This window comes from Suncus etruscus, chromosome 3 (genome assembly GCF_024139225.1).
Source record: "Suncus etruscus isolate mSunEtr1 chromosome 3, mSunEtr1.pri.cur, whole genome shotgun sequence".
In the NCBI taxonomy this organism is placed as follows: domain Eukaryota; kingdom Metazoa; phylum Chordata; class Mammalia; order Eulipotyphla; family Soricidae; genus Suncus; species Suncus etruscus.
This window is the reverse complement of record NC_064850.1, coordinates 7,984,573-8,011,977: the sequence shown is the minus strand read 5'-3', so window position 1 is coordinate 8,011,977 and position 27,405 is coordinate 7,984,573. Positions and strand designations below refer to the sequence as shown.

Below are 27,405 nucleotides of genomic sequence, written 5' to 3'. Positions count from 1 at the left end.
AAAATGGTTTTGATCTCCTTTCCTATTCATATCTCTACTATATTAATACTCCACCATTTCTCCTGCAAGTATTATCTTCTAAAGGATCTGACAGGGATGTTGATGTGTTTAATTTCACTTTAAATGTGCCATGGAGCAGGGTTTCTACACAGGAAGCAACCAAGCTATTCATGATTGCTATTTGCTTCATTTACAAGCTGGAGTCCTTCTGGCTGCTGAACTGCTCTACAGACTGTTCAGAGTTTTCAGTATACTTAAAATTGTTTGACAGCTGTGACTCGTCTAGCACTGATATGCTCAATACTATCATCTCCTTGTAATGAGAATCCTGCCCCCCCCCTCACCCGCATCTCCATGTTGGCAGCAGAATTGTGGGGTGTAAGTTACAGGCTGCATTCAAGTTTTGGTTTCTTCTCCCAGGGTTTAATATAACCTTGAAAGCGGAAGATATGATTAGAATTGTAAACTAACTGCTGGGAAAGAAAAATCTACCCCGAAAATGAATAAAAATGATTGGAAACTAATGCATATATGAGTCTTAGATAATTCTGGCACTTGGGCTCTGGAGAGAAATGAGAGAGATTTATTGTTCAGTTTTCTAAGGAAAGAAAAAGCTGGTTGCACCAAAGTTACATTATTAGCAGGAAAAAAAAAACAACCAACAAATTGAAAACCAAGAAAATGTTTGTCCTCAATGAGGAATTCTCAGAGGCAGTACTGCTCAAGGCAAGCATCTGGCAAGAAAACAATGTGCAGGTCATTTCCAGGAGGGTAGTTGGCTGCCTGCCCATTTTCAAAGCCAAACTAGATCTCTGTGATGAAAACAAGAAGAAATATGCTATCTAGTGACTTCTGTGGAGGAAGTTGCCTCTGGGAAGTGAGGATAAGATAAGGGACTTAAGAGTAAAAATTGCACTAACAATGATGAATAGGGAAAGGCGGGGTCTGACTGAATTGTGGAGAAGGGAAAGCTGGAAAGATCAGAGCCAAAGGCAGCTTGGTGGGCCTTAGACCTGGAGGAAAGGACCTAAGAGCTGAGGGAAGAATAGAATAAAAGACAGAGCTGAAGGCGACCAGTGAGTCTTACACCAGAGGACCAGTGCTCGGAGGGGTGAGGGCTGATATGTAGAGATGTTCCTCAAAAAAGATAGGACTGGTCTCTGGCGTTTGGTAAGTGGGAGAGCAAATTTACTTTCATGTAATGAATAGGTACGCTATATAGAACGGTTTCTGACCTTTCAGAGATGCAGGAAACAGTAGGACAGAAGAGATATTGGCCATAAGGTTCTGCTTTGAGGTATTGTACAGTTTCCCTTCCTCAGATGTCAAAACCTTTATGATATTAGAATAGAAGTCTGGAATCACGCAGGCCTCTTCCCATTGAGGGGCTTCTTGGCATTTTTTCTGATAGGAGAGTTAGGAGAATTTGCTAGACTCAGATAATAATAGATGAAGTGCCATAAGAAAGAGATTTATTTGTGCTGTTTTAAGTGTGCAAAGTGGAAAGTCATTTTTCTGCAAATAAGAGCAGGTATTTGAGCGGTAAAATAATCAGGAGGCAGTGACCTTTTGCTGTACATTGAGAGTGTAAGCTAACAGATTGGTGCGGAGTTCTGGTCTCTAGAGCCCTCTCTGGTTTCTTTCCAGAGAAACAAACACCCACACTTCTGACCCTGTCCCCCAGTGTAATGAAGGAGTGGGGTGGATCTGGGAAGGCTCTTTCTGTCCTGTCTTGGGGTACCCTGCCCTGCAGGGCTGGAGTGATTCTCATCTGGGCCATATGCTGTTCAGGTGTGCTTTTGTTTTCTTTACTCACCATATTGCTCAATTTCCTCATCTTTGTTCTACGAAGGAAGGGTCACAGAGACAGACGCTCACAGGGGAAAGGGTTCTTGGATCACTGTTTTCTATTTAGTTTGAGTGATTTTATCTAAAGTCCATCCTCAAGAGCTAGAACTCCATTAGGAGGCTCAAGTGTTTGTGTACATTGAGAGTTCAAGAGCATCAATCTATCTTTAAGTATTAGTGGATTTGAATTCTAAAGTAAGGCTAGAATATTTAGTATTATTGTATATACTCGAGCATAAGCCGAGTTTTTCTGGCACCAAAGAACCTGAACTCAGCTTCTACTCAGGTCATATAGGTTATATTTAATTCTGCACCGAATCAAATGCATGTAGTCTCAGTCATCTGCCGTCTGCTGGAGGCCCCCCTCCCGCTTTAGCTCAGTCCACAAGTCGTGGCAGAGTTGAAGAGGTAGGCGGCGGAACTGAACTGGATGCCACTGATTCCTCAATTGTTGTAATTGTTTTGGGTATATATTTTTATTTTTGAAATTTACCAGGGGCTGCTGCATTTTCCACCTCGACTTCTACTTGAGTCACTAAGTTTTCCCAGTTTTTAGGGTAAAATTAGTGGGGGGGGTCTGTATTCTCGGGTCAGCTTATACGAGAGTATGGATAGTAATATACTAATAATAGACTGTATACGAATTATAGGATATATGTCTTCAAAAATCCCATGGTGGTCTTGTTCTGTCAACTTGTGTTCTTGGGCTCTTACAGAAATCACTCAGTTTACCTCTGGTATTATCTTTTTAGGATTTAGCCTTCTGCTCAGTGAAATATAGCAAATAGAAACGTAGCAAATATAGATCCCATGACTGGTTTGAGTCGGGGAGTGCTGACTGCAAACACAGCGGTCCTGAGACCTGCTCTGCGTTTATACTCACTGAGCACCAGGACTGTCGCAATGTTTACATATCTATTTTTTGGATTCTTAAGATTTAATATCAACAATCTTTACTTTTGGATTCACTGCTACATTTCCAAGTTTGGAGACAATGCAGTCTCTGTAGGTGAAAGACTGTTTCTGTGATGATGGTTTTATGTGGGGATAACCACAGAAAGAACTAATTTAACAGCGCTGTCACCATTGTCAGCAGTTTCAAAAGTGACCTCTTGAGTGAAGTTGAATCTGGAAAAAGAAGCTTCAGAGGAGTGGAAGGTTCATGGTTGGAGTTTGTGGGTAAATAGAAGAGGAAGGGATGGGGATAACAGATATGGTTTCACCATGTAGATGGTAAACAGGAGGTTGGTAAAGTTTTAGAACTGGATGGGAAATGGAATGAAAGCAGTTCCTTAGTGTTTACTTCTTTAAGTAGGTTTGGAGGCAGACAGATTTAAGTCAGCCTGACCAATGAATTTTTTAAATATTTTTCATTTTTTAAATTTTGTTTTTGGGTCACAGTTGGCCATCTCAAGGCTTATTTCTGACTTTGTGCTCAGGAATCACTCTGGGCAGGGGACAATATGTGGTGACAAGAATTGAACACTGGTTGATCACATGGAGGACAAATACCCTAGCTGCTGTTCTCTCTCTCTCTCTCTCTCTCTCTCTCTCTCTCTCTCTCTCTCTCTCTCTCTCTCTCTCTCTCTCTCTCTCTCTCTCTCTCTCTGTCTCTCTCTCTGTCTCTCTGTCTCTCTCTCTCTCTGTCTCTCTCTCCCCCTCCCCCCTCCCTCCCCCCTTCCCTCCCTTCCTCTCCTTCATTCTCCCTCCCACCAACTGGAGCAAGTTATAGTTCTCAATTAGATGGTAGCAAAGGACAAGGAAATGAGAATATAGAACTCTCTGTCTCTTTCATCCTGAGCTTATCAAAGAGCATTATGATAACCAGAAGAAACTTCATAGAATCATTATTTCAATCTTGTCATTACTTGCATTTGTACAATACCCCCCTACTCAGTTTTACATGAATCAAATGAAAATACCAAAATATATTTTTTTATTTATTGATTAATTAATTGATTGATGGATTGGGTTTTGTGCCACACCCACTGGTGCTCAGGGCATACTCCTGGCTCTGTGCTCAGAAATGCCCCTGGCAGGTTGGAAGACCATATAGGATGCTGGGAATTGAACTGGGTCCCTCCTGGTTAAGCCACATGCAAGGCAAAAGCTCTATCACTCTGCTATCTCTCCGGTCCTCCAAAATATTTAGATGAGGAATTTCTAAACTTATTTGGCTTGTTTCCCTCTTTATGGTGGTGGTGGTGGTGGGTTGACTCCAACAACAAAGTGGCACACCTCTGGAGATCTACCGTTTTTGTTTTTGTTTTTTTGGGTCACACCCGGCAGCGCTCAGTGCTCAGTGGTTACTCCTGGCTCTATGCTCAGAAATTGCTCCTGGCAGGCTCCGGGGACCATATGGGATGCCGGGATTCAAACCACCATCCTTCTGCATTCAAGGCAAACGTCTTACCTCCATGCTATCTCTCTGGCCCAGATCTACCTTTTTTTAAGCAAACAAATAGAAAACAAATCACTCCCCCCCCCCCCCTTGTACCGAGACTATTACCCTCCCCCATCTGAGATTTTCTTTTTTTTTTTTTTTTTTTTGGTTTTTGGGCCACACCCAGCGGTGCTCAGGGGTTACTCCTGGCTGTCTGCTCAGAAATAGCTCCTGGCAGGCATGGGGGACCATATGGGACACCGGGATTCGAACCAACCACCTTTGGTCCTGGATCAGCTGCTTGCAAGGCAAACGCTGTGCTATCTCTCCGGGCCCCACCTGAGATTTTCAAAGCTCCCAACACTGGTGGTATTGTTCACTTTGGGAGCACTGATTTAGGCGTGTTCTTGCAATAAAGTCTTTTGTTGTTGTTTTGGGGCCACACTGGTGCTTAGGGATTACTCCTGGCTCTACACTCAGAACTAACTCCTGGCAGACTCAGGGACCAGGTGGGATGCTAAGGTTCAAACCCGGATTGGCTGTGTACAAGGCAAAGGCCCTAACCAATGTGCTATTGACTCAGCCTCAGCAATAAAATCTTCGCCTAGGTTTTAGGTAGTGACTGTTCAGTGAATTTCCTAATTGCATGCTATACTAAAGTAGTCATAATCTTCCAAATAAAACATAGAACCTGCCATTATGCAAGAAAATGCCCTGTGCCTCTTTCCTTTTTGACATTGTTAAATTCTACCTGCCACCCTCCACTCCCCAACACCCATTAGCTATATAACTTTAAATTATTTAAAAAAGAGCTTAGGCCAGGGAGAAAGTGCAGAAAGTACACTCCTAGGGTGATCTCGCTATCACAGGGTCCTTATATTGGTGTGTGTAGTCCTGGGTGTCCCAGTGCCCTGCTGAGGTGGTGATTGATGGAACATTGTATGCTCACAAGTAGTATTAAACTGTTGGCCAAGACTGGGCCACCTGTGCACTGTTTTTAGGACACCCCCCTAAAGAAAAAGCAAAATTATGCTTTTCTTTAGCATTATGTTGAGAACACTTTTTTTTTCCATATATTTAAGCATTTTTATTTGGGTGGTCCAGTCTCCCAGATAGCACTCAGGGGACCCAGAGGCCTCTGTCAGCATGCTTTGTGGGTATGTATGCCAGAACAGTCGCAGCCTATGGTCCAGTGATACAGGACTGCTGCTGCTGCTTCTGCTTTGTTTTTGTGCCACAACCAGTGGTGATCAAGGGTTACTCCTGTTTCTGTGCTCAGGAAATAACTTCTAGCAGACTCTTAGAGGATATGCTGGGGATCATACCCAGGCCAGCTGAATAAAAGGCAGATGTCCTATCCTTTGTGTAATAGCTCTGGTCCTGATGTGATGCTTCTATATATGGCATTGTTGAGGGACACCAAAACCACCCTGACAGTGCTTAGGGTCCATCTGGGTTCTACCTAACAGTGCCTGGGGGAGGGGGGTTAGGGTACATGCAGTGCCAGGGATTGGAGCAGGGACCTCCACATACAAGCCCCTGGAAAGCCATTTGCCTTTTGAGAGATCCCTACTACATAATTTAGTATATTTTAAAAAAATCTTATTTTAATCTACTGGCTGGCTGGTAGCCCATTATATGGCTATATAACCACATACAAATGGTTTTCCCATTTGAGACTATTCAAACTACTTTGTTTTTCCGCTATTAAAAAGTAACACTTTTTGGGGGGGTGTGAAGAGATAGCATGGAGGTAAGGTGTTTGCCTTGCTTGCATGCAGAAGGATGGTGGTTCGAATCCCGGCATCCCATATGGTCCTCTATGCCTGCCAGGGGTGATTTCTGAGCATAGAGCCAGGAGTAACCCCTGAGCACTGCCGGGTGTGACCCAAAAACCAAAGTTTGTAATCTATATCACATAAAAGTCATAGCATCTTATATGTGCTCTAAACCATAGTACTTGATCTATATTTTCTCATTTTGTTGATTCTGTGTTTTTGATCTCGTGTGAGTTGATTTCTGCCTTCCATGTAGTTGTCACTTCTTCATTTCAGTGACTGGACACATCAGTGGCTCCAGTCAATTCAATTTTTCTTAATAATTATCAGTAAGATTAATTAATTCATGTTGCTGTGAACAGTAGCAGCAAAGACAAAAACATATATTTTTATGTCCACATAAATTTGAACAGTGCATATAACTAGTAAATTAGGAGAGAAATACTTGATTAAGGAAGAATAATGATATCCGAGTGAATAAGAAAATCAGTACTTGTCCTAAATTCTTTTGATTTTAATCTTGTCTTTTGAGTTTGACTGCATATTTAAAATTTCAAACAGACTAATGGATATATTTTACATTTCTTTCTTGTTAATTGAATGTTAAGCCTCTTTTATCTTTTTTTTAAATTAAAAATTTTTTCATTAGTTTCAAAGAATCTTTTTATTTCATTTTTAATTTAAATACCATAGTTAGATAGTTGTTCATAATACAGTTTTTCCCCCCACAAAGTTGTTCATGATTGAGTTAGTCATACAGTGTATAACAACCTTCACAAATGTGCCTTTCCCGACACTAATGTCAACACTTTCCCTTTCATCCTGATGTCTTCTTCCTTCCCACCTGCTTCTGGGGCCCTCCCTCCTCTCTCTCTCTCTCTCTCTCTCTCTCTCTCTCTCTCTCTCTCTCTCTCTCTCTCTCTCTCTCTCTCTCTCTCTCTCTCTCTCTCCTCCCTCTCTCTCCTCCTCCCCTCTCCCCCCCTCTCCCCTCCCTCTCTCTCTCTCCCTCCCCTCTCCCCCTCCCCTCTCCCCCTCCCCTCTCCCCCCTCTTCCCCCTCTCTCTCTCCCCCTCTTCCCCCCCTCTCTCTCCCCCTCCCCTCTCCCCCCTCTCCCCCCTCCCCCCCCTTCTCCCTTCCTCCCCCCCCTCTCCCCCCCACACTCTGAGGCAAGCCACCTACCATGGGATGGTCCTCCTGATTTTCATCTCTATTGTCTCTGGATATCATCCCCACACTCTTCATGTCCATCCATGTATAAGCAGAATTCATGACTTCATTTTTTCTAATGGTTTCATAGTATTCCATTGTGTAGATATACCACCGTTTCTTTAGCTGCTCATCTCTTTTCTGGGACCTGGGTTGCTTCCAGATTCTGGATATTGTAAATAGTGCTGCAATGAACATAGGAGTGCAGAGGTTATTTTAATATAGTGTTTTTGTGTTTCTAGGGTATATCCCTAGGAGCAGTATTGCTGAATTATAAGGAAGCTCAGTTTCCAGTTTTATAAAGAATATCCATATTGTTTTCTAGAAAAGTTGGATTAGATGGCATTCCCATTAACAGAGAATGAGAGTCCCTTTCTCCCCAAATACCCCAGCACTGGTTGTTCTTGTTCATTGTGATGTGTGCCATTCTCCGTGGTGTGAGATGATACCTCATTGTAGTTTTGTTTTGTGTGTCTCTGATGATTAGTGATGTGGAACATTTTTTTTCATGTGCCTTTTGGCCTTCTGTATTTTTCCTTTGAGGAAATGTTCATTTCTTCTCTCCATTTTTTTGATGGGGTTAGATGATTTTTCCTTATAGATCTTAGATATTAGCCCTTTTTTCAGATGGATATTGGCTGAATAGTTTCCCCCATTCTGTAGGTAGCCTTTGTATCCTAGTTACTGTTTCCTTTGAAGTGCAGAAGCTTCTCAGTTTAATGTAGTCCCATTTGATTATCTCTGCCTCCATTTGATTAGACAGTGTAGTTTCCTCCTTGAAGCTTTAGTTTCAGTGTCATGGAGTGTTTTGCCTATGATTTCCTCTGTGCACCTTTTGGTTTCAGGTCTGATAACAAGATCTTTAATCCATTTTGATTTGATCTTTGTGCATGGTTTTAAAGAGAGATCTGAGTTCACCTTTTTACATGTAGTTGATCAATTTTCCCAACATCACTTGTTGAAGAGACTTTCCTTGCCCCATCTTGTATTTGTTGTCCCTTTATCAAAGATTAATTGGTTGTATGCCTGGGATTCAGTCTCAGAATATTCAAATCTATTCTATTGATCTGAGGGCTGGTCTTTATTTTAATACTATGCTGTTTTAATGATTATTGCTTATAGTACAATTTAAATTTGGGGAAGTGATGCCTTCCATCTTCTTTCTTCCAAGGATTGCTTTAGCTAATCATGGGCATTTATTGTTCCAAATGAATTTTAGGAGTGTTTGATCCACTTCTTTGAAGACTGTCATGGGCATCCTTAGAGGAATTGCATTAAATCTGTACAACGCTTTGGGGAGTATTGGCATTTTAATGATGTTAAATCCATGAGCAGCATATGTTTCCATTTTCTTGTGTCCTTTTTTTATTTCTTTAAGCAGTGTTTTGTAGTTTTCTTTGTATATGTCTTTCACCTCTTTATTTAAGTTGACTCCAATGTACTTGATTTTCTGAGACACAATTATGAAGTGGATTGATTTTTAATGTCTTTTTCTTCTTGTTTATTATATATATAAAACTAGTATGGATTTTTGAATGTTAAGGTAGTAGCCTGCTACTATACAAATCTAGTATTTCTGGAAGCTTTTATATTTCATTTATTATTATTATTATTATTATCATTAATTATTTTGGTTTTTGGATCACACCCAACGGTGCTCAGGGGTTACTCCTGGCTCTGTGTTCAGAAATCGCTCCTGGCAGACACAGTGCACCATATGGGATGCCGGGATTCAAACTACTATCCATCCTGAATCGGCTGCATGCAAAGCAATGCCCTACTGCTGTGCTATCTCTCCTGCTCCTCTAGCTTTTATATAGAGTCTTTAGGATTTTCTAAGTCAGTATCATGTCATCTGCAAACAGTGAGAAATTGACTTTTTCCTTTCCTATCTGGATGCCCTTTATCTTTTTCTTGCCAAATTGCTATGGCAAATAATTCCAGTACTATGTTGAATAGAAGTGGCAAGAGTGGGCTAGATCTTAGAGGAAAGGCATTTAGTTTTTACCCATTGAATATAATATTTGCAGTGAGATTGTTCTTAAATGGCCTTGACTATATGGAGAAGTTTCTTCCATTTCATTTTGCTGAGAGTTTTTATCATGAATGGGTTTGGAGCTTGTCAATTGCTTTCTATTCATCTATTGATATGATCATATGGTTTTTATTTTTCCTTTTGTTGATATAATGCATTATGTTGATTGACTTGCGTATGTTAAACCATTCTTGTATCTCTGGGATGAACTTACTTGGTCGTGGTGTATAGCCACCTTGAGCTATTGAATCCTATTTGCTAGGGTTTTGTTGAGGATCTTTGTATCTATGTTCATTGGGGATATTGGACTGTGTAGTTTTCTTTTTTTATGGAATCTTTGTTTGCTTTTGGTATTAGGGGTGATCTTAGCTCTGTAAACACTATTTGGGAGTGTTTGTATTCTTCAATTTCCTGGAAGAACCTGAAAAGTATTGGCTGTATGTAGGTCCTTTTGAAAGGACCGAAAGAACTTTTTAATGAGTCCATTTTGGCCTGGGCTTTTGTTTTTGGGTAGATTTTTGATTACCATTTTAATTTCCTCAGTAGTGATTGGTCTGTTCAGATATGCCAGATCATCCTGGTTCAACCTTGGGAGTTTATAGGAGTCCAAGAACTTACCCATTTCTTCCAGGTTCTTGTTTTGTGGCACAGTTTCTCAAAGTAATCTCTGATTACCCTTTGAAAATTTATAGTTTCTGTTGTAATCTCTCCTTTTCATTTCTAATTCAGTTTATTAAATTTGTCTTTCTTTGTGAGTCTTGCTTGTGGTTTATTGATTTTATTTTTTTCAAAGAACTAATTCTTGCTTTCATTGATCTTTCAGATTGTTGTTTGCATTTTCAGTTTATTAATTTTTGCTCTGAGCTTCATATTTTCTTTCATCTGCCTATTTTTGGTTTTCCCTTCCTTCCTTCCTTCCTTCCTTCCTTCCTTCCTTCCTTCCTTCCTTCCTTCCTTCCTTCCTTCCTTCCTTCCTTCCTTCCTTCCTTCCTTCCTTCCTTCCTTCCTTCCTTCCTTCCTTCCTCCCTCCCTCCCTCCCTCCCTCCCTCCCTCCCTCCCTCCCCTCCCCTCCCCTCCCTCCTTCCCCTCCCCTCCCCTCCCTTCCCTTCCCTCCCCCTCCCTCTTTCTCTTTCTTTTCATTTCTTTTTGTTTGTTTTTGTTTTGGGGTCACACCTGGTGACATTCAGGGGTTACTACTGGCTATGTGCTCAGAAATTGCTCCCGGCTCAGGGTACCATATGGGATGTTTTAGGTCAGCACGTGCAAGGCAAACACCCTATCCTGCACCACTCCGACCCCTCAGCTCTTCTTTTAAGGTTGGTTTTGAGTCTGTGAAGTTTCTGAGCTGTTGTTTATCTGTGAAGCTCTGTATCCTTTCTTTAAGCCTGAAAGAAAGTCTAGCTGGGTGAAGTATCCTAGGCAAATTATTCGCTTAATTGAGTTTTGTCACTATATACACCATTGCCTTTGGGTCTTTAGGATTGCTTTAGATAAACCAGATGTAAATCATAAGGATGTATGTATATTATTTCTGTGTATATTATTTCTCTTTTGATCATGTTACTTTCAGTATTCTATTCTTATCTGTGATTTTCATCATTGTGGCCATTATCTGCGTTGGGATGCTTTTCTTTGGATCTCTATCTGCTGGTACTCTTCAGGCATCTAGAATATAGTTGCATGCATTCTTTAGTTCTGGGAATTTCTCAATATTGATGTCCTTGACTGTTGATTCTTTATTGAGGTTTTTTTTTTTACTGAGTCTCTGGGACCCCCAATGATTCTGAAGTTGTTTCTATTGAGTTTATCCCAGAGTTCTATTGTTTTTTTTGTTCACATTCTATGAAGATTTTTTGCAGTCTCTTCTTTTGTATGAAGGTGTTATGTAGCTCATCTTCTGTATCACTGATTCTGTCCTCAGTGGCTGTTACTCTTCTGGTGAAGCTTTCCAGTGAGGTTTTCTTTTCACCTACCTTGTTTTTCAGCCCTGATATTTCTGTTTGAAGTTTTCTCATTTCTACTCTTATATCCTCTTGTGCTTTCTGGGCTGTCTGTTCCATCCTTTCTCTAATTTCTTTGCACATTTGTAACATTTCTTTTCTAAAAAGCTGATGTCATATAGGTGGCAGGTATTGGTTGAGTCTCCAGAACTAGTTCTTTAGTTACAAGGAGCGGTGGAAATTTGTGTAGTTTTCCCATTGTGAACTTTTGATATTCTATGGTACATCAATCTTACTATGAAGTGTTGTGGTACAGTTTCTTGACTGGAAGAAATATGCAGCCACAAAGCGAAGAAGAGTCTTGCTGGTCTCACTCTGCTGTGCTTAAGCTGGGAATTTTTCATTTAAAGGCTTCTGATTCTGTCCTGAGCACCTCCAAACAGACTTCCCCTTCTGCCCCTCTTAAAAAAAAACTTTAATTTTTCAATTGCTGCACTGTAAGGAGAAGGAAGAATTGACATCAGCACTTAATACAACAGGTAGGACACTTCCCTTGCACGGTTCCCTAGGAACCCTGCCTCATTTATCCTGTAAGACATCCTTTCTGTCTTCTTTCAGAAATGAGGCTTAATTTAATAGCTACTGTGTCCTAGAAAGCCCTGTTAATACCAATTTAAAGAATGACCAAGGCTCTGACAATAGTAAGATTATAATCATTGACTTTAGAAAGCTTTCCAATCCTCTTCTAGATTTCCGGATGGTGTCAAATAAACCAGACACCTGTCCGCAGTGCATGTTGGTGATCATGTGTCAGCAGTGCACTCTGTCTTTGGTTCTGGTTCACTGAATGTTTTCTCAGAGGCCTAGTGCTCTGTCCACAAAAGCAGTTTTATGATCAAACTGGACAATTTTGCTGGAATGGCCTGGCTCCATTTCTGTATCTCCAAATCTTAATCTTTCTTTGTGTGGCTAAGAACTGCACTTAATGGACCAATAAGAATACTACAGCGATTGCTTTGATTGAAGGAATCAATTAACTCCAATATCTTTGAAATAATAATTCCTGGAAAACTTGCCTGGAAATTTTAATTATATTGCTAATACTTGCAGCTTCCATTTAAGGTCACTCTCCAGGGGTCCTCAAACTTTTTAAACAGGGGCCAGTTCACTGTCCCTCAGACCATTGGAGGGTCTGACTCTAGTGAAAACAAAACTTATGAACGAAATCTAATGCTCACTGCATATATCTTATTTTGCAATGAAGAAACAAAACAGAATCAAATGCAATATGTGGCCCGTGGGCCATAGTTTGAGGACCACTCCGAGTCTAGACAAATAATTACCGATAAAAACAGAGAAAAATATCAAATCATTTGTAATTATGCTCAAAGATCTTAGAATCATTGAAGAAACACATCTTTTAAGCTCATGCTTTGATTAAAAAACAAATGGCCATTTTTTTTAAAAAACATTGAATTAGTATTTAATTCACTGGTAGTTTCTTCAGTCAGTAATTTCTCTACAAAGCCAGTCTGTCTTTTAATTATCACAATCTATTATGGCTCCACTTCAGAGAAGTATAAAGTTTCTTTTATACTTCATGTCTAAGTAACTGTTTAAAAGTTATTTGAACTTGCAAAATGATAAAATTCCCTTTTTAACATAAAGACTTACAGCACTGATTCTGAAGAACAGAAATTTAAATAAATTACTATGAATTTTCTAGAGTATGAGCCATCCATTGTAATTCTGATTTTGTTTTCTAAGATGTTAAAATATGGAACTAGGAAATTTAGTTCGGATTTTAGTTCCTATTCTTGGCATTTTAATATTTAGCCACGAACCTTACTATGTTTGAAAATAGGTCTTCTTTGTTTAAATTCTTAAAAGAGTTGATGAAGCTTTGATGTTGTTCACATTTTTTTACACTTATAAAATTGCATGTGTGGTAAATATTGAGAAACCACTGAAACGTCTCTATCCCTCTCTCATTGGCCAAAAATCCCATTTTACCATAGCTACTTGATATGGTAAACTAATTGCTTATGCTAATACATAATACTTTGAAAAATAATCATGGTGACCTAGCTTCTAAATTCTGTATACACAACTACGCCCTCTGGGTCTGAGTCCTTGATTAACCCATTTTGGTTTTGTTTTGATGCAGGGTGGATTATGGAATATATGAATGAATAAATGGTGAAAAAAAGTAATGTCATTGAAATTGTTACTTGCATGAGGTCATGGTATAAACAGCTAGGAGAATAATGGTACTTTTTATTTGTTTGAATATTTCCTATTTAATATCCACAACAATTGGGGGGGGGATCAGAAAATTTTCTTAGCCGCAATTGCAAGAAAATTTATTTCACAGCTATCATAATTTTTGAATTTCTCTTTGATATAATTATATAGAATTACAGCTTCACAGATAAAATATAGTTATGTTCTTGAGTTTAACCAATTTCTCTGTTTTTATCCAAGAATGATAATACCCAGTCATCTAGAGAGAATATCATAAAGCTTATTATGAAAGGCCATTTCAGGTGATTTGTTGTATTGTACTAAAAGCTATCTCCTTATAATATTACATGCATGGTTTACCTGAGCTTTAAATATTGATGGTGCCAACAAATATATAATCAGAGAAATTGAAAGTATTTGATAAACATCTAGATGAACTCTTGCATCATTCTTGCCCTTGGTTTTGTTAGGTGTTAATCTTGGTGGCTTCTAGGTGCTAACCACATCTGTTCTTTTATTATCTGCTAACCATTTTCCTTAAACAACATGTTGTTAGTTAGATTCACGGTGAAATTTAGTAGTTTCTATGGAGATAAAGAGAATGCAAACACTGAAGTGTTTTGTTTTGCAATAGTTTTTTTAGTAACGACTTACAAAAGTAATAGTTTTTTTTTTTTTTTTTTTAAATATAGAACGCTTCACGAATCTGCATGTCATCCTTGCACAGGGACCATTCTAATCTTCTCTGTATCAATCCAATTTTAGTATATGTGTTGCCGAAGCAAGCACCAAAGTAATAGTTTTATTTTGGTATTGTAAGTCAAGAGCAGCCAAGTGCTTATGACTACTCAAAACCTGATGAAATTTTACTTAGATATTTCTTGGCCCAGGTCACATGAGGAATCTTTTTTTTTTTTCTCCTCTTTGACATTCGCCATGACTTTGGAGAAAAAATATTTTTTGACACCATAACAGTTAATAGTATACTCAGTAGTAAACCGAAGAGCAGAAAATATGAAAACTCCCCACCAATCTAGCAGCTGTTAAGTCCTAGGCATTGGCAAATTATCTCTCTTTTCTTCCTCTCCCACAGTATGCTCTAGTTCCAGTAGCAAATGACAAGTATTGAAATTGAAATATAAGCTTTAGAGGGCCATTAATTAATATACTTTTTTTTTGTTTGTTTTGTTTTTGTTTTTGGGCCACACCTGGCGGTGCTCAGGGGTTACTCCTGGCTGTCTGCTCAGAAATAGCTCTTGGCAGGCACGGGGGACCATATGGGATACCGGGATTCGAACCAACCACCTTTGGTCCTGGATCGGCTGCTTGCAAGGCACCTCTGTGCTATCTCTCTGGGCTCTAATTAATATACTTTTAGGGCTGTTATAGCAAACAAATATAATTACAGATAGCCTCTTTGAATTTCAGATAAACAATGAAAAATTTTCGAATTAATTTTTTTGATCTAGGTATGTCCCATGAGTATGTGGGGGCATACTTGAGCCTAAAATAATTTGTGGGAGGACTATGGAGATAGTACAGCAGATAAGGAACTTGTCTTGCCTATGAGTTTCTTTAGGGTTACCTTAGTTGTATCTCTGACACCACATACGGTCCCCTGAGTACTGCCAGGAATAACCCTAAGAAGTAAGCTTTGCACACTGTTGGGTGTTTCAATTATTTATATGGGTTATTTATATTTTATATGAAATTTAGGTTTAACTGGTATTCAGTATTTTCTCTAGCAACCCCAATTCTTGTTGTTTATTGTAGAGAAGATGCTGGCCTTTCATAAAATAGTAAGAAGTCATTGGATTAGAAAGCCAGTTGGGGAAATGAGAGTGAGGGGACTTGGGGAGTAGAAACAGCAGAGAGGAAATTGTCTCAATAACCAAGATGCTTGATGACAGGGTCTGTGCCAGACTATGGGGAAGGAGACATTGTTGTATTTCCCTGTTGACGCTAAGCAAGTCATCAACTTAGGCCTGAATGCCCTTAGGTAAGTCTACTGCACCCATGGTGTTCCTGGGTGTCACTGGCAGGTCAAAGGGCTAGAAAAAAGATTATGGGAAAGGAGGGGGCAGCGAGAGTAATTAAAATGACAGAAAATAATGGTGGGGGCAGAATTGGAGGAAAATGGAGATTAAAGAATCAGGTCAAGGGGCCAGAACAATAAATACAACGTGTAGGGCATTTGCCTATTACACGGTTGACCTGGGTTTGATCCCTGTCATCCCATATGGTATTCCCCTAGCTTGCCAGAAGTAATAAGCCCTGAGTGCCGCCAGGTGTGCATCCCTCACATCCCCCAAAAGAATCTGGTCAAGAGCTAGAGAGATGACCCAACAAGCTGAACACAGACTTTGCATGCAGGAGTCTTGGGGTTCTATTTCTAATACCATTGGGTGTGACCCATTCACCCCACCAAAAAGAAACCCGAACTAAAGTAAGATTTATGATCTTCAAAGGTAGGTGTGGATGTTTGGTGTATCAGAGAAAAAACCTTTAAAATTGTCTGTGGATATGAGGCCTGTGTGTACATGAAAACAAATGCTTTGATTCACAGCTTTGCTATATGTACGGTTAAAGTACTGAACACTATTTTTTTTGTTTGTTTGTTTGTTTTTGGGCCACACCCGGCGGTGCTCAGGGGCTACTCCTGGCTGTCTGCTCAGAAATAGCTCCAGGCATGCACGGGGGACCATATGGGACACCGGGATTCGAACCAACCACCTTAGGTCCTGGATCGGCTGCTTGCAAGGCAAATGCCGCTGTGCTATCTCTCCGGGCCCTGAACACTATTTTCTAACATGATCTGGTTCTAGACATTACTCAGTGGAATTCCTTACTTGAGATTTTTTGTCTTTTGGGGAGGTTTTTTATTCAGATTTATTTTTGATATTTGGGGCCATGGTTGGTGGGCACTCAGAGATTACTCCAGGCTCTGTACCCAGAGATTACTCCTGACAGGCTCTCAGGCAGGGGTAGCATCTGGGATGCCAAGAATAGAATCCATGTTGGCCACATACAAGACAAACTTCCTACCTGCTATCACTCTGGCCCTGTTTATCCAGATTTTGACAACCATTTCCATCATTTTCCCAACTGTTCTTTCTGTCCTTAGTATGTTTTGGAGGCCAAGGCTACTAGTTTGATTCTGACATTCTGGGCTTATTATATGTTTTTGGAATGAAAATGAACCTGAAAGCCTAAAAGAAACTTCATTCCTTTATTGAGTTGAGTCCTGGAAGTGAGTTGGTTGGGGATGGGGGAAGGAGGAGACATATGATATTAGAGATTTGAACCCAGGACTCCTATATGCAAAGTATGTAGACTACCTATGTCTTTTTTCTTTTTTAGTTTTGGGCCATAACCAATGGTGGTCAGGACTTATTCCTGAGTCTGTGCTCAGGGATTAATAAATGTTGGGGTATTTTATGATGCTGAGAATTTGAAACAGAGCCAGACTTGAGAAAGAGAAGCATCTTTCTCCAGTCCCAAGACCCCAAGGCCCTAAGGCCCCAAGACCCTAATGCTCTTAGTTGTTGCTGTTGTTTTAAAATAAAATTAGGCTTTATTTGGAAATTCTGAGGATGGGGAGGGAGAGAATAGAAAAAGGAAGAGAATAATGCACACAGAGATATCACATGCTTCTTTAAATGTGGAAAGAACCCTAGTACAGAACCCAGCACATGGAAATACATGGAAATATACATCTCAAGAGGAGAGATGCGAGTGGCATTTGCTCAGACACAGCAGCACACCCGCACAGCACGACACATGAGTCCAGGGAGCACAAGTGCCAGCATTTCGTTCTTAAGCTTTCATTTTCTTTTGCATTAACACCAATGCAGATTAAAATCGTTGAAAAACCTATTAAGCTCCTTTCATTTTTGATAATCCATTCTTGAATTAATAAAATAGAAGACTCAGGGACAGAGCCTCATTGAAAGACCCTTAGTAATGTTCAGAATACCTGGATGCATTTTAACGGGCCACTTAGACTCCTACTCCTGTGTGGTAGAGTGATTTGGTGGCTGCTGGTGCTTGCGGTGTCTTTGTAATAAGCACAGCTGCCATTATCTTTTGATAATGTAATGATACACTTAATGATCCATTTCACCTTGGAGTAATCTGAAATAATGGCCAGTGATAAAGGCAAATTCAACAGAAACAAATGCGCCATTTTATAGTGGCTTTTAATCATTTTCAAATATTGGATGGTTTCTCATTCTGTCTCTCTCCGCCATTTCTTCCTTTCTCTCTCCACTCTGTGGCCACGTGACATGCTCGTTCCTCGAGTTCCAATGTTGGAAGTCTTTTTCAGGTCTCATGAAGGCAATTGGATCTCATCCCAAATTGGATTCAAGGTTGTTGAAAAATAATGTATAGAGATAACTCCCAGCCCAGCTCCATCTACAAATGACCTAGATTTGAACTCTTGAGTTTTCAAGCTTAACTGTACAGTCTTAAATAAGTCAATTCATTGAATCCTTCTGTCATTTGTTGATGAACGAGTTTCGGAGGCATTGTGGGAGGCTTAGATTGATAATTCTTGTGACAGCAGTAATCTTCAAGTTCAAGAGGCCATTTATACCCTGAAATTAAAGGCATAACACATACCATGCGTATCTAATTTAATCTTTAATATTTGGGGGGAGGGTCTTTCATGGTTCTTAGAAAACCTGGGGACCTCTCCCAGCAATTCTCTTAATTTAACAGGTATTTTAGTGTGAAGGCTTGAAGATGCAATGCTGCTCTGGCCACCCTAACAGCGCTTGGGGTCTCCAAGGCCGCACCCAGTGAGGTGGCGTGGGGAGTGGAGCATGGAATCTGAGGATTTAACCAGGGTTGTCCACAAGTAAGGCCAACCTTAACTCTTGTATTATGTCTCTAGTTACTAATTTATATCTTTGAAATTTTACTCTTAGTACTTAAATCTTGTTCCAAGAGGAATAATCGCACCTATCAGTTTATCATCCATATTTTTCTTACTTTAACATGGATTTTTCTTAATCTTCCTTTGCTTATGTATTTTCAGTCCTTGAAAGTTATAGTCATGCCATTTTTAATTACCTTCACATTTGAGTGGGAAGATATAAATAATTTTTGTGCTTCTTTGTAACATCTTTCATGGTGCACGGTGTTCCACTAATTTGATGTACTTTTGTGATAGTATAAAGGATTTTTCCAGTTTCCTACTTTTTTGGGTAAGTATTGCTAATGACTACCATAAGTAGTTTTTTTAGTTTTTTCGTGAATTAGTTTCTTAGGATTTTCAAGGATGAGAGCAATGATTTATTTATTCATCACTTTAGTAGGTAGTTGGGCCGGATCTAGTGATTCTCTATTTATTCCTTACAATGCTTTGTGGACCTCTGTTATGCCAGGGATCTAGTGGAGGTTGGCTGCATGTAAGACAAGTAGCTTAACTCCTGTACTCTCCCCCTGACCTTATTCATGGCTTTTAATTTTAATTTTTTAAAATTTTATTTATTTATTTATTTATTTATTTATTTATTTATTTATTTATTTATTTATTTGCCACACTCGGCAGTGCTCAGGGGTTATTCCTGACTCTGCATTCAGAAATTACTCCTAGCAGTCTCGGGAGACCATATGGGATGCCAGGAATTGAACCCTGATTGACTGTGTGCAAGGCAAAAGCCTTATCATTGTGCTATAGCTCTGTCCCCTTCAATCATGGCATTTTTATCAGCACCTGTTTTGTGCAAAGCAAAAAAGGCTTGGCTGTTTTCATGACACTTAACATGCTTCCACGTTTTCTTCTAACTGGGCTAGAGAACTACTTAAGGAGTTGAGTCAGATCTTTCCTCTGCAGCCCAACCTGATCCAGGCCGACTCCTTACTCATCTGCTGGAAAGTTTAGAAGTAAACTAAATAATGCATAACAAGAAAAGCATATCTGAAGAAATGGAATAGTGTAGCTAAGCGAGATCATCAGAACTACCCACAGTTCAGATAATTTACGTAATTTCCTTTTGATCTGATAACGAGATTTGAAGCTTTGGCCTAGTCAGAGATTTTATTATTATTTTTGTTGTTGTTACTCCCTTTTTGGGAGAAATTTTAAGCTTTTTGTACATATTGTTAATTATAGTATAACATATATAAACATTCCAACACCATATGCCCTCCACCAGCATTCTGCTTCCCTCAATCATTGTTCTGGTCCTTTCCCAATCCTTCCTCTATCTCCTCAAATGAGAGATTTAAGGCTTTTTTCTTGTTTGTTAGTTTTAGTTTTTTTTTGTTTTTGGGCCACACCCAGCAGTGCTCAGGGGTTACTCCTGGCTGTCTGCTCAGAAATAGCTCCTGGCAGGCATGGGGGACCATATGGGACACCAGGATTCGAGCCAACCACCTTTGGTCCTGGATCAGCTGCCTGCAAGGCAAATGCCGCTGTGCTATCTCTCCAGGCCCAGTTTTTGTTTTTGTTTTTGTTTTTTGACTTTTGGGTCACACCCAGTGGCGCGCAGGGGTTCCTCCTGCCTCTGTGATCAGAAATCACCACTGTCAGGCACAGGGGGACCTATATGGGATGCCAGGATTCGAACCACCGTCTGTCCTGTCTTGGTTGCATGCAAGGCAAATGCCTTACTGCTGTGCTATCGCTCTGGCCCCTGTATTTGTGTGTGTGTGTGTCACACCTGGCAGTGCTCAGAGGTCACTCCTGACTCTGCACTCAGGAATTACTCCTGGTGGTGCTCAGGGGATCATATCGGATGCCAGTGATTGAACCTGGGTTAAATGCATGCAATTCAAGTGCCTTACCTACTATATTATCTCCTGAGCTCCAAACCAGAGATTTAGAATAAGATAGAGAGCTCATTATTTTAGGTCAAGTCAAATATTAAAAATTATTGAAATCACTGAGACAATTTTAAATTGAAATTTTGTTGAAACAAAAGCAAAGTACAATTTTATTAATATATTCAGGCTTTTATTTTGTTTACACTTAACATTTGTTTCCTGTGTTCTAACTGAACAGATGTGACTGTGGTATCACATATTCTTGATAAGTTAGATGAGGCGAATATATAAACTATGTATATATAATCGCTGTAGCACATGGTTGGTATGTAAGAGTTTATATATCCCAAGAGTAGAGAGAGGATGTTTATATGTCCAAGGAATTTCCAGTGTCTTTGTTCTCTTTGGAGTTTTCACTATAGGGAAATATCTCTATAGTCTTTATTCTCCTCCTGTTCCCTCCCCCTTTCCTGTTCTGGGAGAAGAGAAGTAAAGCTTGTTATAGAGTATAAATAAGTATTGGTGAATTGAGGGCTGGAGAGATAGCACAGGGGTTAACGTGCTTGAATTATATGCAGCTAATGCCAGTTTGATCCCTAATACCACATATGGACTATACCACATATGGACCCTTTAAAAATTTTTTTTTTAATTTTATTGAAACCATTATGATTTACAAAGTCCTTCGTAGTTGGGTTTCAGACACACAATGTGTCAGGGGCCACTCTTACCACCAATGCCCACCTCTCTCCACCAATATTCCCCAAGTACATCTCATACCACCCCTCTGCCCCCAGCCTGCCAATATAACAGTTACATTTTACGTTTAGGTTGTTAAGGTTTGGGTCTCTGGATTCCATTGTTGTAGCCTTTGGGTTGAATAGTTAGTTCTGTCCTTTTTTTTTTTTTTTTTTTTTTTTTTATAAACACTACCAATGCACCTCTTGGTTCCTGGCCACATATAGACCTTTGAGCACAGATCTAGGATTATGCCCTGAGCCCTGCTGGATATGACTCTTCCCTTAAATATGCCATATGAGTTGAGATGAAAACTCAAGTTTTTGGAGGGACACACTCTTGGAAGTGCTTGGTGAGCCATAGGCGATGTAGGGCATCAACCAGGTTCAGCTGCTTGCAAGCAGTCGTCCTACCCTCTGTATGGAAACTAATTTTTTGAAAATTATGTATACTATGTGAGTAATTCAAAAGCCGGTCATTAGAAAACTTTGCCCTTGTGTTTAAGAGTTTGATTGGTTGGTTGAAGAGAAATTCATTGATAGTTATTGGAAAGCCTCCATTTTATTAGTAAACAAAAATTCTTAAAAGATGACAAGAAAAATCATTGTCATTCGCCCAGATGGGTCTTTGTTCGTTCGTCCCCATGCCTCCTTCTTCCTCTGCCATCCTGTCTGATATGGCTGAGATGAAGAAATTTGACAAGTTGAAGATGAAGAAGACAGAAATACAAGAGAAAAATCTGCTGCCTCCTAAAGAAACAATTGAACAGAAGCAAGCTGGTGTATCATAAAGAATGAATATTGCCAATATACACTGGACATTTTTTTCTTTTGTTGAAACTTTATGAGATGCAATGAGGTTGGATAAAGTTTAAAACTTAAAAACAATTGGATTGCAGGATTTGGAGGCCTCTGGGCAGTATCTTGATGGTACCCAGGGGTTCGTGCAGTGCTGGGGATTAAACCTGGGCTTCCAGTATACAAAGCATGTACACTAATAATACTTTGAGCTATCTCTCTGGACCTGTACGCATATGTCAGGTAATAATTGGAAAGAGACAAAAAAAAATAACTGGTCATTACAGAAAGATTCTGTTTCCTCTCCCCAAGAAGTCATCAGGAAAAAAAAAATCATCTGAGTGAAAAATAGATCAAAATAAGTTACTTTTTGTGGAACATAACATGAAATCCAGGTTGAGCTGTAATGTGGGATCTTCACACACCAGAGGTTCTCCCCTTTTCTCATGAGAAGTTGGGGATAGGAAAAGACCCTTTCCAAGAGTCCCAGAGTTCCTGCTCTGTGTTCTGTTTACCAGCCTCGGAGCAGCGTTTGTGATCTTGGGAGCTCTTTTGTTGATGCTCTGTGCAAGAAAGGTGTCCACTCAACTATCATCACTGGTTCTCATTTCCCTTTTTCAGATGTCCTTCTTTCGCAATTCCTGAGATACCAAATTCCAGCCCGTTTCTTTCTCTCACTCCTGTTTGTTGGTCTCTGTAGGATTCAGGATCTTCCCATTTTGATTGCTAAATGTTGGCAATCTAAGTGCCTGTTCTTTTCTGCTTTTAACCATCCTCCCCTTCCTATTTTTTCCTTTACTAAGTTACCAGAGTGGCTTTTATAAAAAGCAAAATTCAGTGCAGTTACAGTAGATAGGGCACTTCTCTTTCATGTGGCCAACCTGGGCTTGATCACACCCCTTAGTGTCCCTGAACTCACGTGGTTCCTGACTGCAGAAACAAGATTTACGTCCTGAGGACCACTATTAGGTCTGCCCCTTCTACCCTCCCCAGGAAAAGAAACAAAAATCAAACCATGCTTCTTTTATAAGACCCACATATGGCTTCTCAGTGCATGCAAAATAAGATAGAATTTTCTTGCCATAGTTTACACAGCTGGGATCTTTTTCCATAGGTAGGAAAATTGGGATAGATAAGTTTTCTTTGTTATAAGTTATCTTTCTAGATAAGTTTCTTTGATAAGTTTCTAGAGTTAAGCTCTTTAAGACTTTCTTTTCCTTCTCCCCTTTTCCTCCTTTTCTTTCTCCTCCTCTTCCCTCTTCTTCCTCCCCTCTTTTCTTTCTCCTCCTCTTCCCTTTCTTCCCTCTTCTCCCTCCCCCCTTTTTTTTTAATTTTTTCCTCCCTCAACCCCCTCCCCTCTTTTTTCTCCTCCTCTTTCCTCTTTTCCCTCTCCTTTTTCTCTTCCTCTCCCTCTTCCCCCCCATCTCTTTTCAGTTTTGGATTGCATCCAGCAATACTCAGGGCTTACTTCTGACTCTGGGCCCAGGGATCACTCAGAACCTATTCCTAGTTCAGTAACTAGTTCCTAGTTCTTGGGGGACCAAATATGGTGCTGGGGTCAAAACTGGGTTGGCTCTGTGCAAAGCCTTATCTGTCCAGCTCTGAGGACACAAATTTTAATCTGCTTTGTTCATTGTTATTTTTTCAGTGTATTGAGCTCTGTATGCACATATTGGACACTTCATGTTTGTGGATTGAACAAACTCATTCTGATTACACAGACCCCCTGACACTTTTCTTATCTCTTTTAGAGCAGTAGATTGATTATAGCTTAGGTTTTTGTTTTTGTTTTTTGTATTTTGGGGCCACATCCGTTTGATGCTCAGGGGTTACTCCTGGCTAAGCACTCAGAAATTGCCCATGGCTTGGGGGGACCATATGGGATGCCGGGGGATCGAACCGTGGTCGTTCCTTGGCTAGTGCTTGCAAGGCAGACACCTTACCTCTAGCGCCACCTCACCGGCCCCTGTTTTTGTTTTTTTCATGAAGATGAGCTTCAGGGACAGTATTCTCTTTCTTTCATTTTCTTGTTTGTTTTTACTTGTATTTCCCCTCTTTCTCTCGCCCCTTCAATTTTATTCTTTAGAGAGGAGGATATTTTTGGATCACTAAAATAGTTAAGTGTAGGTCCAGAGCAGTAGTAATTAAAAGAAACCCTGAAAAGAGAACAATATTTTGCTATAGAAATTTTATATGCCTATGGGGCCAGAGCGATAGTGCAGCGGTAGGGTGTTTGCCTTGTATTCGGCTGACCCAGGATGGACTTCGGCTCGATCCCCAGCATCCCATATGGTCCCCAAAGCCAGGAGTGATTTCTGAACGTATGGCCAGGAGTAACCCCTGAGCATCACCAGGTGTTGTCCCCCCCCCCCCAAATTAAATGTCCAAATAGTAAAATACTTTAAGATGATTCTTTATTACCCAGTTTGAATACTGCCTGGCCATTTTTGAGCAATCAGCATCTAAGATCCAACTTATTATGCAAAGTATCACCAAACTTATGAGTTTGTATTTGTATTCTAGATATCATTAGTATCTTGTAAATTGACCCAGCTGAGAACAGATTAAGTATGATTTTTAAGAATGTTAGTTTTTTTACTTTATTTAAAGAAAACGCATCAAATAGTTGACATAGTTGACCCTAATACATTTGTTTCCAGATAAGTGAGAACAAAGTTATTTTAAAAAAAGAATAGAAAGAAAAAGGAGGAGAAGAAAGAAAAATTTAAATGCAAAGGGAAGAAAAACGAATAAGTACAGTGGCAAGCAAATTTTTGAACATTATTGTATCTCAAATGAAGTCATTAATATAATGGCAGAACGTTTATCAAGCTCTTGTTAGCTATCCATTTCTGTTAAATTAGTGTTTCTATAGGCATGACAGCATCAAACAAATGAAGTTGTCTAAGAATTCAAAGCACTGTTACTGATACTGCAGCTTATGTGGGCATAATGACAGTTGCTAGTTGCTGATAGAAGGAAGATATGGGGTGGGGGGTAGGGTGCCCACACTCTCTCAACAAAAGTCCTGGTGATATCAGTCCAAATAGCTGGAGAACCTGAAGATTGGTGTCCCTGAAGAGAATGTAGAGGAGTGTTGAGGCAGGGCCATAGGCAGAGTGGTGATTTCGGTGATGAATCTAAGGGGAATGGCTTCAGCAGGATGGCAGGCTTGACCTGCCCACACCTTTTGAGTTGCCAGCTTTCTGTCTTGTGGCCAGTGTGCCCATGATTGTTCTTGGCTTGATATATATACATGTCTTTTGAGAAAAGATTGAGTCTATGAAGTTCGCCCATTGCAAACATGTTGACTAAAAAATGTTATTTCTTTTTTTTCCCCATCCTCCAAGAATGTTACTTCGTATATATCGTTTCCTCCTCTCCTTGCCTCTTTTTATTTTATTTATTTATTTTTCTTTACACTTGGAGATGCTCAGGATTATTCCTGGTTTAGTACTCAGTGGACCATGTGGTGTCAGGAATCAAATATTATTTATTTACTTATTTATTTATTTGATTTGCCTTTCATGAAAGCTGAAAATTTCACAATTACTTCAACTGTACATTTACAAATTGAGTAGAACTGTAAAGGAAAACACATGAAGATCATATTAATGGTGTTATAGTTGAGTATGAATTGGTTAATTAGAAACATGCTTGACTGGTAAGTTACTAAGGAACAGACTTTGATGGAAGATGTAAAATCATCAGAATCTAAATGTTGGAGATCTCATGGTTGGGGGTTGCTAGGTAGGGACAAGGTTCAAGAATATTGACGTGACGGTGCTGTTTCTCGCTGTTCTCCAACTTTGCTTGAGGGTGGTCTTGGCCTCAGAACACATGGCACACGGTCCCCAATTCCAGTTTGGGGGTTCTTTGGTCATCTGGATTCTTTTAGCTGATTTTTAAGATGTTGTGTAAGCTGCCCAGGAAAGGTTTCCAGCTAATGCCACTGCTTGTTTATTTTTAGGTATCTTGCAATATATTCAGAACTCTCCCTCCTAGTGACAGCAATGAATTTGATCCTGAAGAAGATGAACCTACCCTTGAGGCGTCGTGGCCACACTTACAGGTACTTTGAGCTGTTTATTATCACAGGAGGATCCTTTACTCCTTAGGCAGAAATTCCTTGAAGACCTTTAAATTTGAATATGTGAAAAGTGGAAAGATAGAAAATGCTTTTTGAAATATTTTTTAATGCTTGCTAATTAGTATGCCAAAAGAGAATAAGTTTTGGTGTAAGGCTTTGGTGCGGGCCTTCCCATGTTGCAAGCTGCAAGTCTATCTGGCATTTCTTATTCTTCTATTAGCAGCTCTGTGTGATCCTGTCTGCTGGGACCTCCAACAGGAACAGAACTATTTTCACATGAATATTTGTTAGATGTGATTAGATCACAGAATGCATGTCTTTATTTTCAGCAGAGGTAGCCTGTGGACTTCAGATGCCTGTCTTCATAATAACCGCAAACAAGCTTTTTAGCTTAAAGGGCAAGAACAAATGCAGCCTTATTTCACTGTGAATGTTGTAGGGAAGGATAACAGTCAAAAGGGAGATGGTGTTTAATTCTTATGTATGTAGGCCCAGCATTTGCAGTCATGTTTACATGCCAGGACAGATCAGGGCCATGATGCATCTTTTCTTTTGTACAGGCTGAGACACACTGTTTATTTTCACCCCCTTTTTTCTGAATGCCTTCTCTCAAACTCAGTGTTTCACCACGCTGAAATTAGAAGTATTGAACCCCAGTGAACCCCATAGTTATATTTTCATTGGCTCAGAATGTTCTCCATGGCTGTTCCTCAAGAGACTAGTTCTCAGAGGACTAACATGGAGGTCAGTAATAGAAGTACTAGGACTTTCTGTGTCTTAACCCTTCAGCTATAGCTACCACTGAAGTGTGTCCACAGTTACTAGTTTACTTTCTAAAGAGCCACAGACTAAAGCAGAAAGGTAAGGCCTAGATATATGTGATTGTCTGTTTTAAAAAGACATCTATATTTATTTCTTTATTCCACTGAAGAATGCTTTTTTGTTGGTTTTTATTTTGGGACCACACCGAACAGTGCTTAGGGGATTACTCCTGGCTTTGTGCTCAGGAATCACTCCTGGCAAAAAATATGAAATGCTGAGATTGAATTTAGGTCAGCCACATGCAAGGCAAATGCCTACCCACCATACTATCTGCACTATCCCTCCAGCCCTCCACTAAAGAGTTTTTGACCAATCTATAACTTTAATTGGAGGCAGGAGCAGGAATTAGCACCTGATGGCACCTCAGGGGTTACTCCTGGCTGGCTTAGGGGACCATATGAGGATCTGAGGATTGGCCACGTGCAAGACAAATGCGCTACTTACTCACTGTGCTATCACTCTGGCCCCCAGATTTATAACTTTTCTTGCCCTGCTTTGGCACTTAATATAAATATACATTGTTGGATCTTTCCTCTATTTATGTTGGGAATTTTCAGGGCTGTTTTTGCAATTCTTACTTAAGGATATTATACATAATGTATTTTTTTTTGGACTAATGCCAAAACTGAGTAAATTAAGTAAATTAGCTTAAGAATTTTTTAACTGATTAACTCTTTGATTTCGATATATATAATTTAAGGTGTCAGACATACTATATGCAGTCTGAGAAATTTGCAAAAACAACAACAAC

At 39.8% G+C, this 27,405-nt stretch overlaps 2 protein-coding genes and 1 non-coding gene across 3 annotated transcripts in view; 2 read left to right on the top strand and 1 right to left on the bottom strand.

Moving 5' to 3' along the window:
• Positions 1-27,405, top strand: part of PPP2R5E (protein phosphatase 2 regulatory subunit B'epsilon) — a 159,869-nt gene that overhangs the window by 85,928 nt on the left and 46,536 nt on the right. The window contains exon 3 of the mRNA XM_049770408.1: positions 25,713-25,814. Coding sequence (XP_049626365.1) covers positions 25,713-25,814 — 102 coding nt within the window. The remainder of the gene's footprint in view (positions 1-25,712; positions 25,815-27,405) is intronic.
• Positions 14,116-14,222, bottom strand: LOC126004740 (U6 spliceosomal RNA). The gene has a single exon (XR_007494001.1). It is a non-coding gene; the product is annotated as a U6 spliceosomal RNA (small nuclear RNA).
• On the top strand, positions 21,565-21,735 carry LOC126003333 (thymosin beta-4-like). The gene has a single exon (XM_049769502.1). The coding sequence runs from the start codon at positions 21,565-21,567 to the stop codon at positions 21,733-21,735; it is 171 nt and encodes a 56-aa protein (XP_049625459.1).

Excerpts from the sequence above, each read along its gene's own strand:
- LOC126003333 (XM_049769502.1), top strand. The coding sequence starts at position 21,565 with ATGGGTCTTTGTTCGTTCGTCCCCATGCCTCCTTCTTCCTCTGCCATC.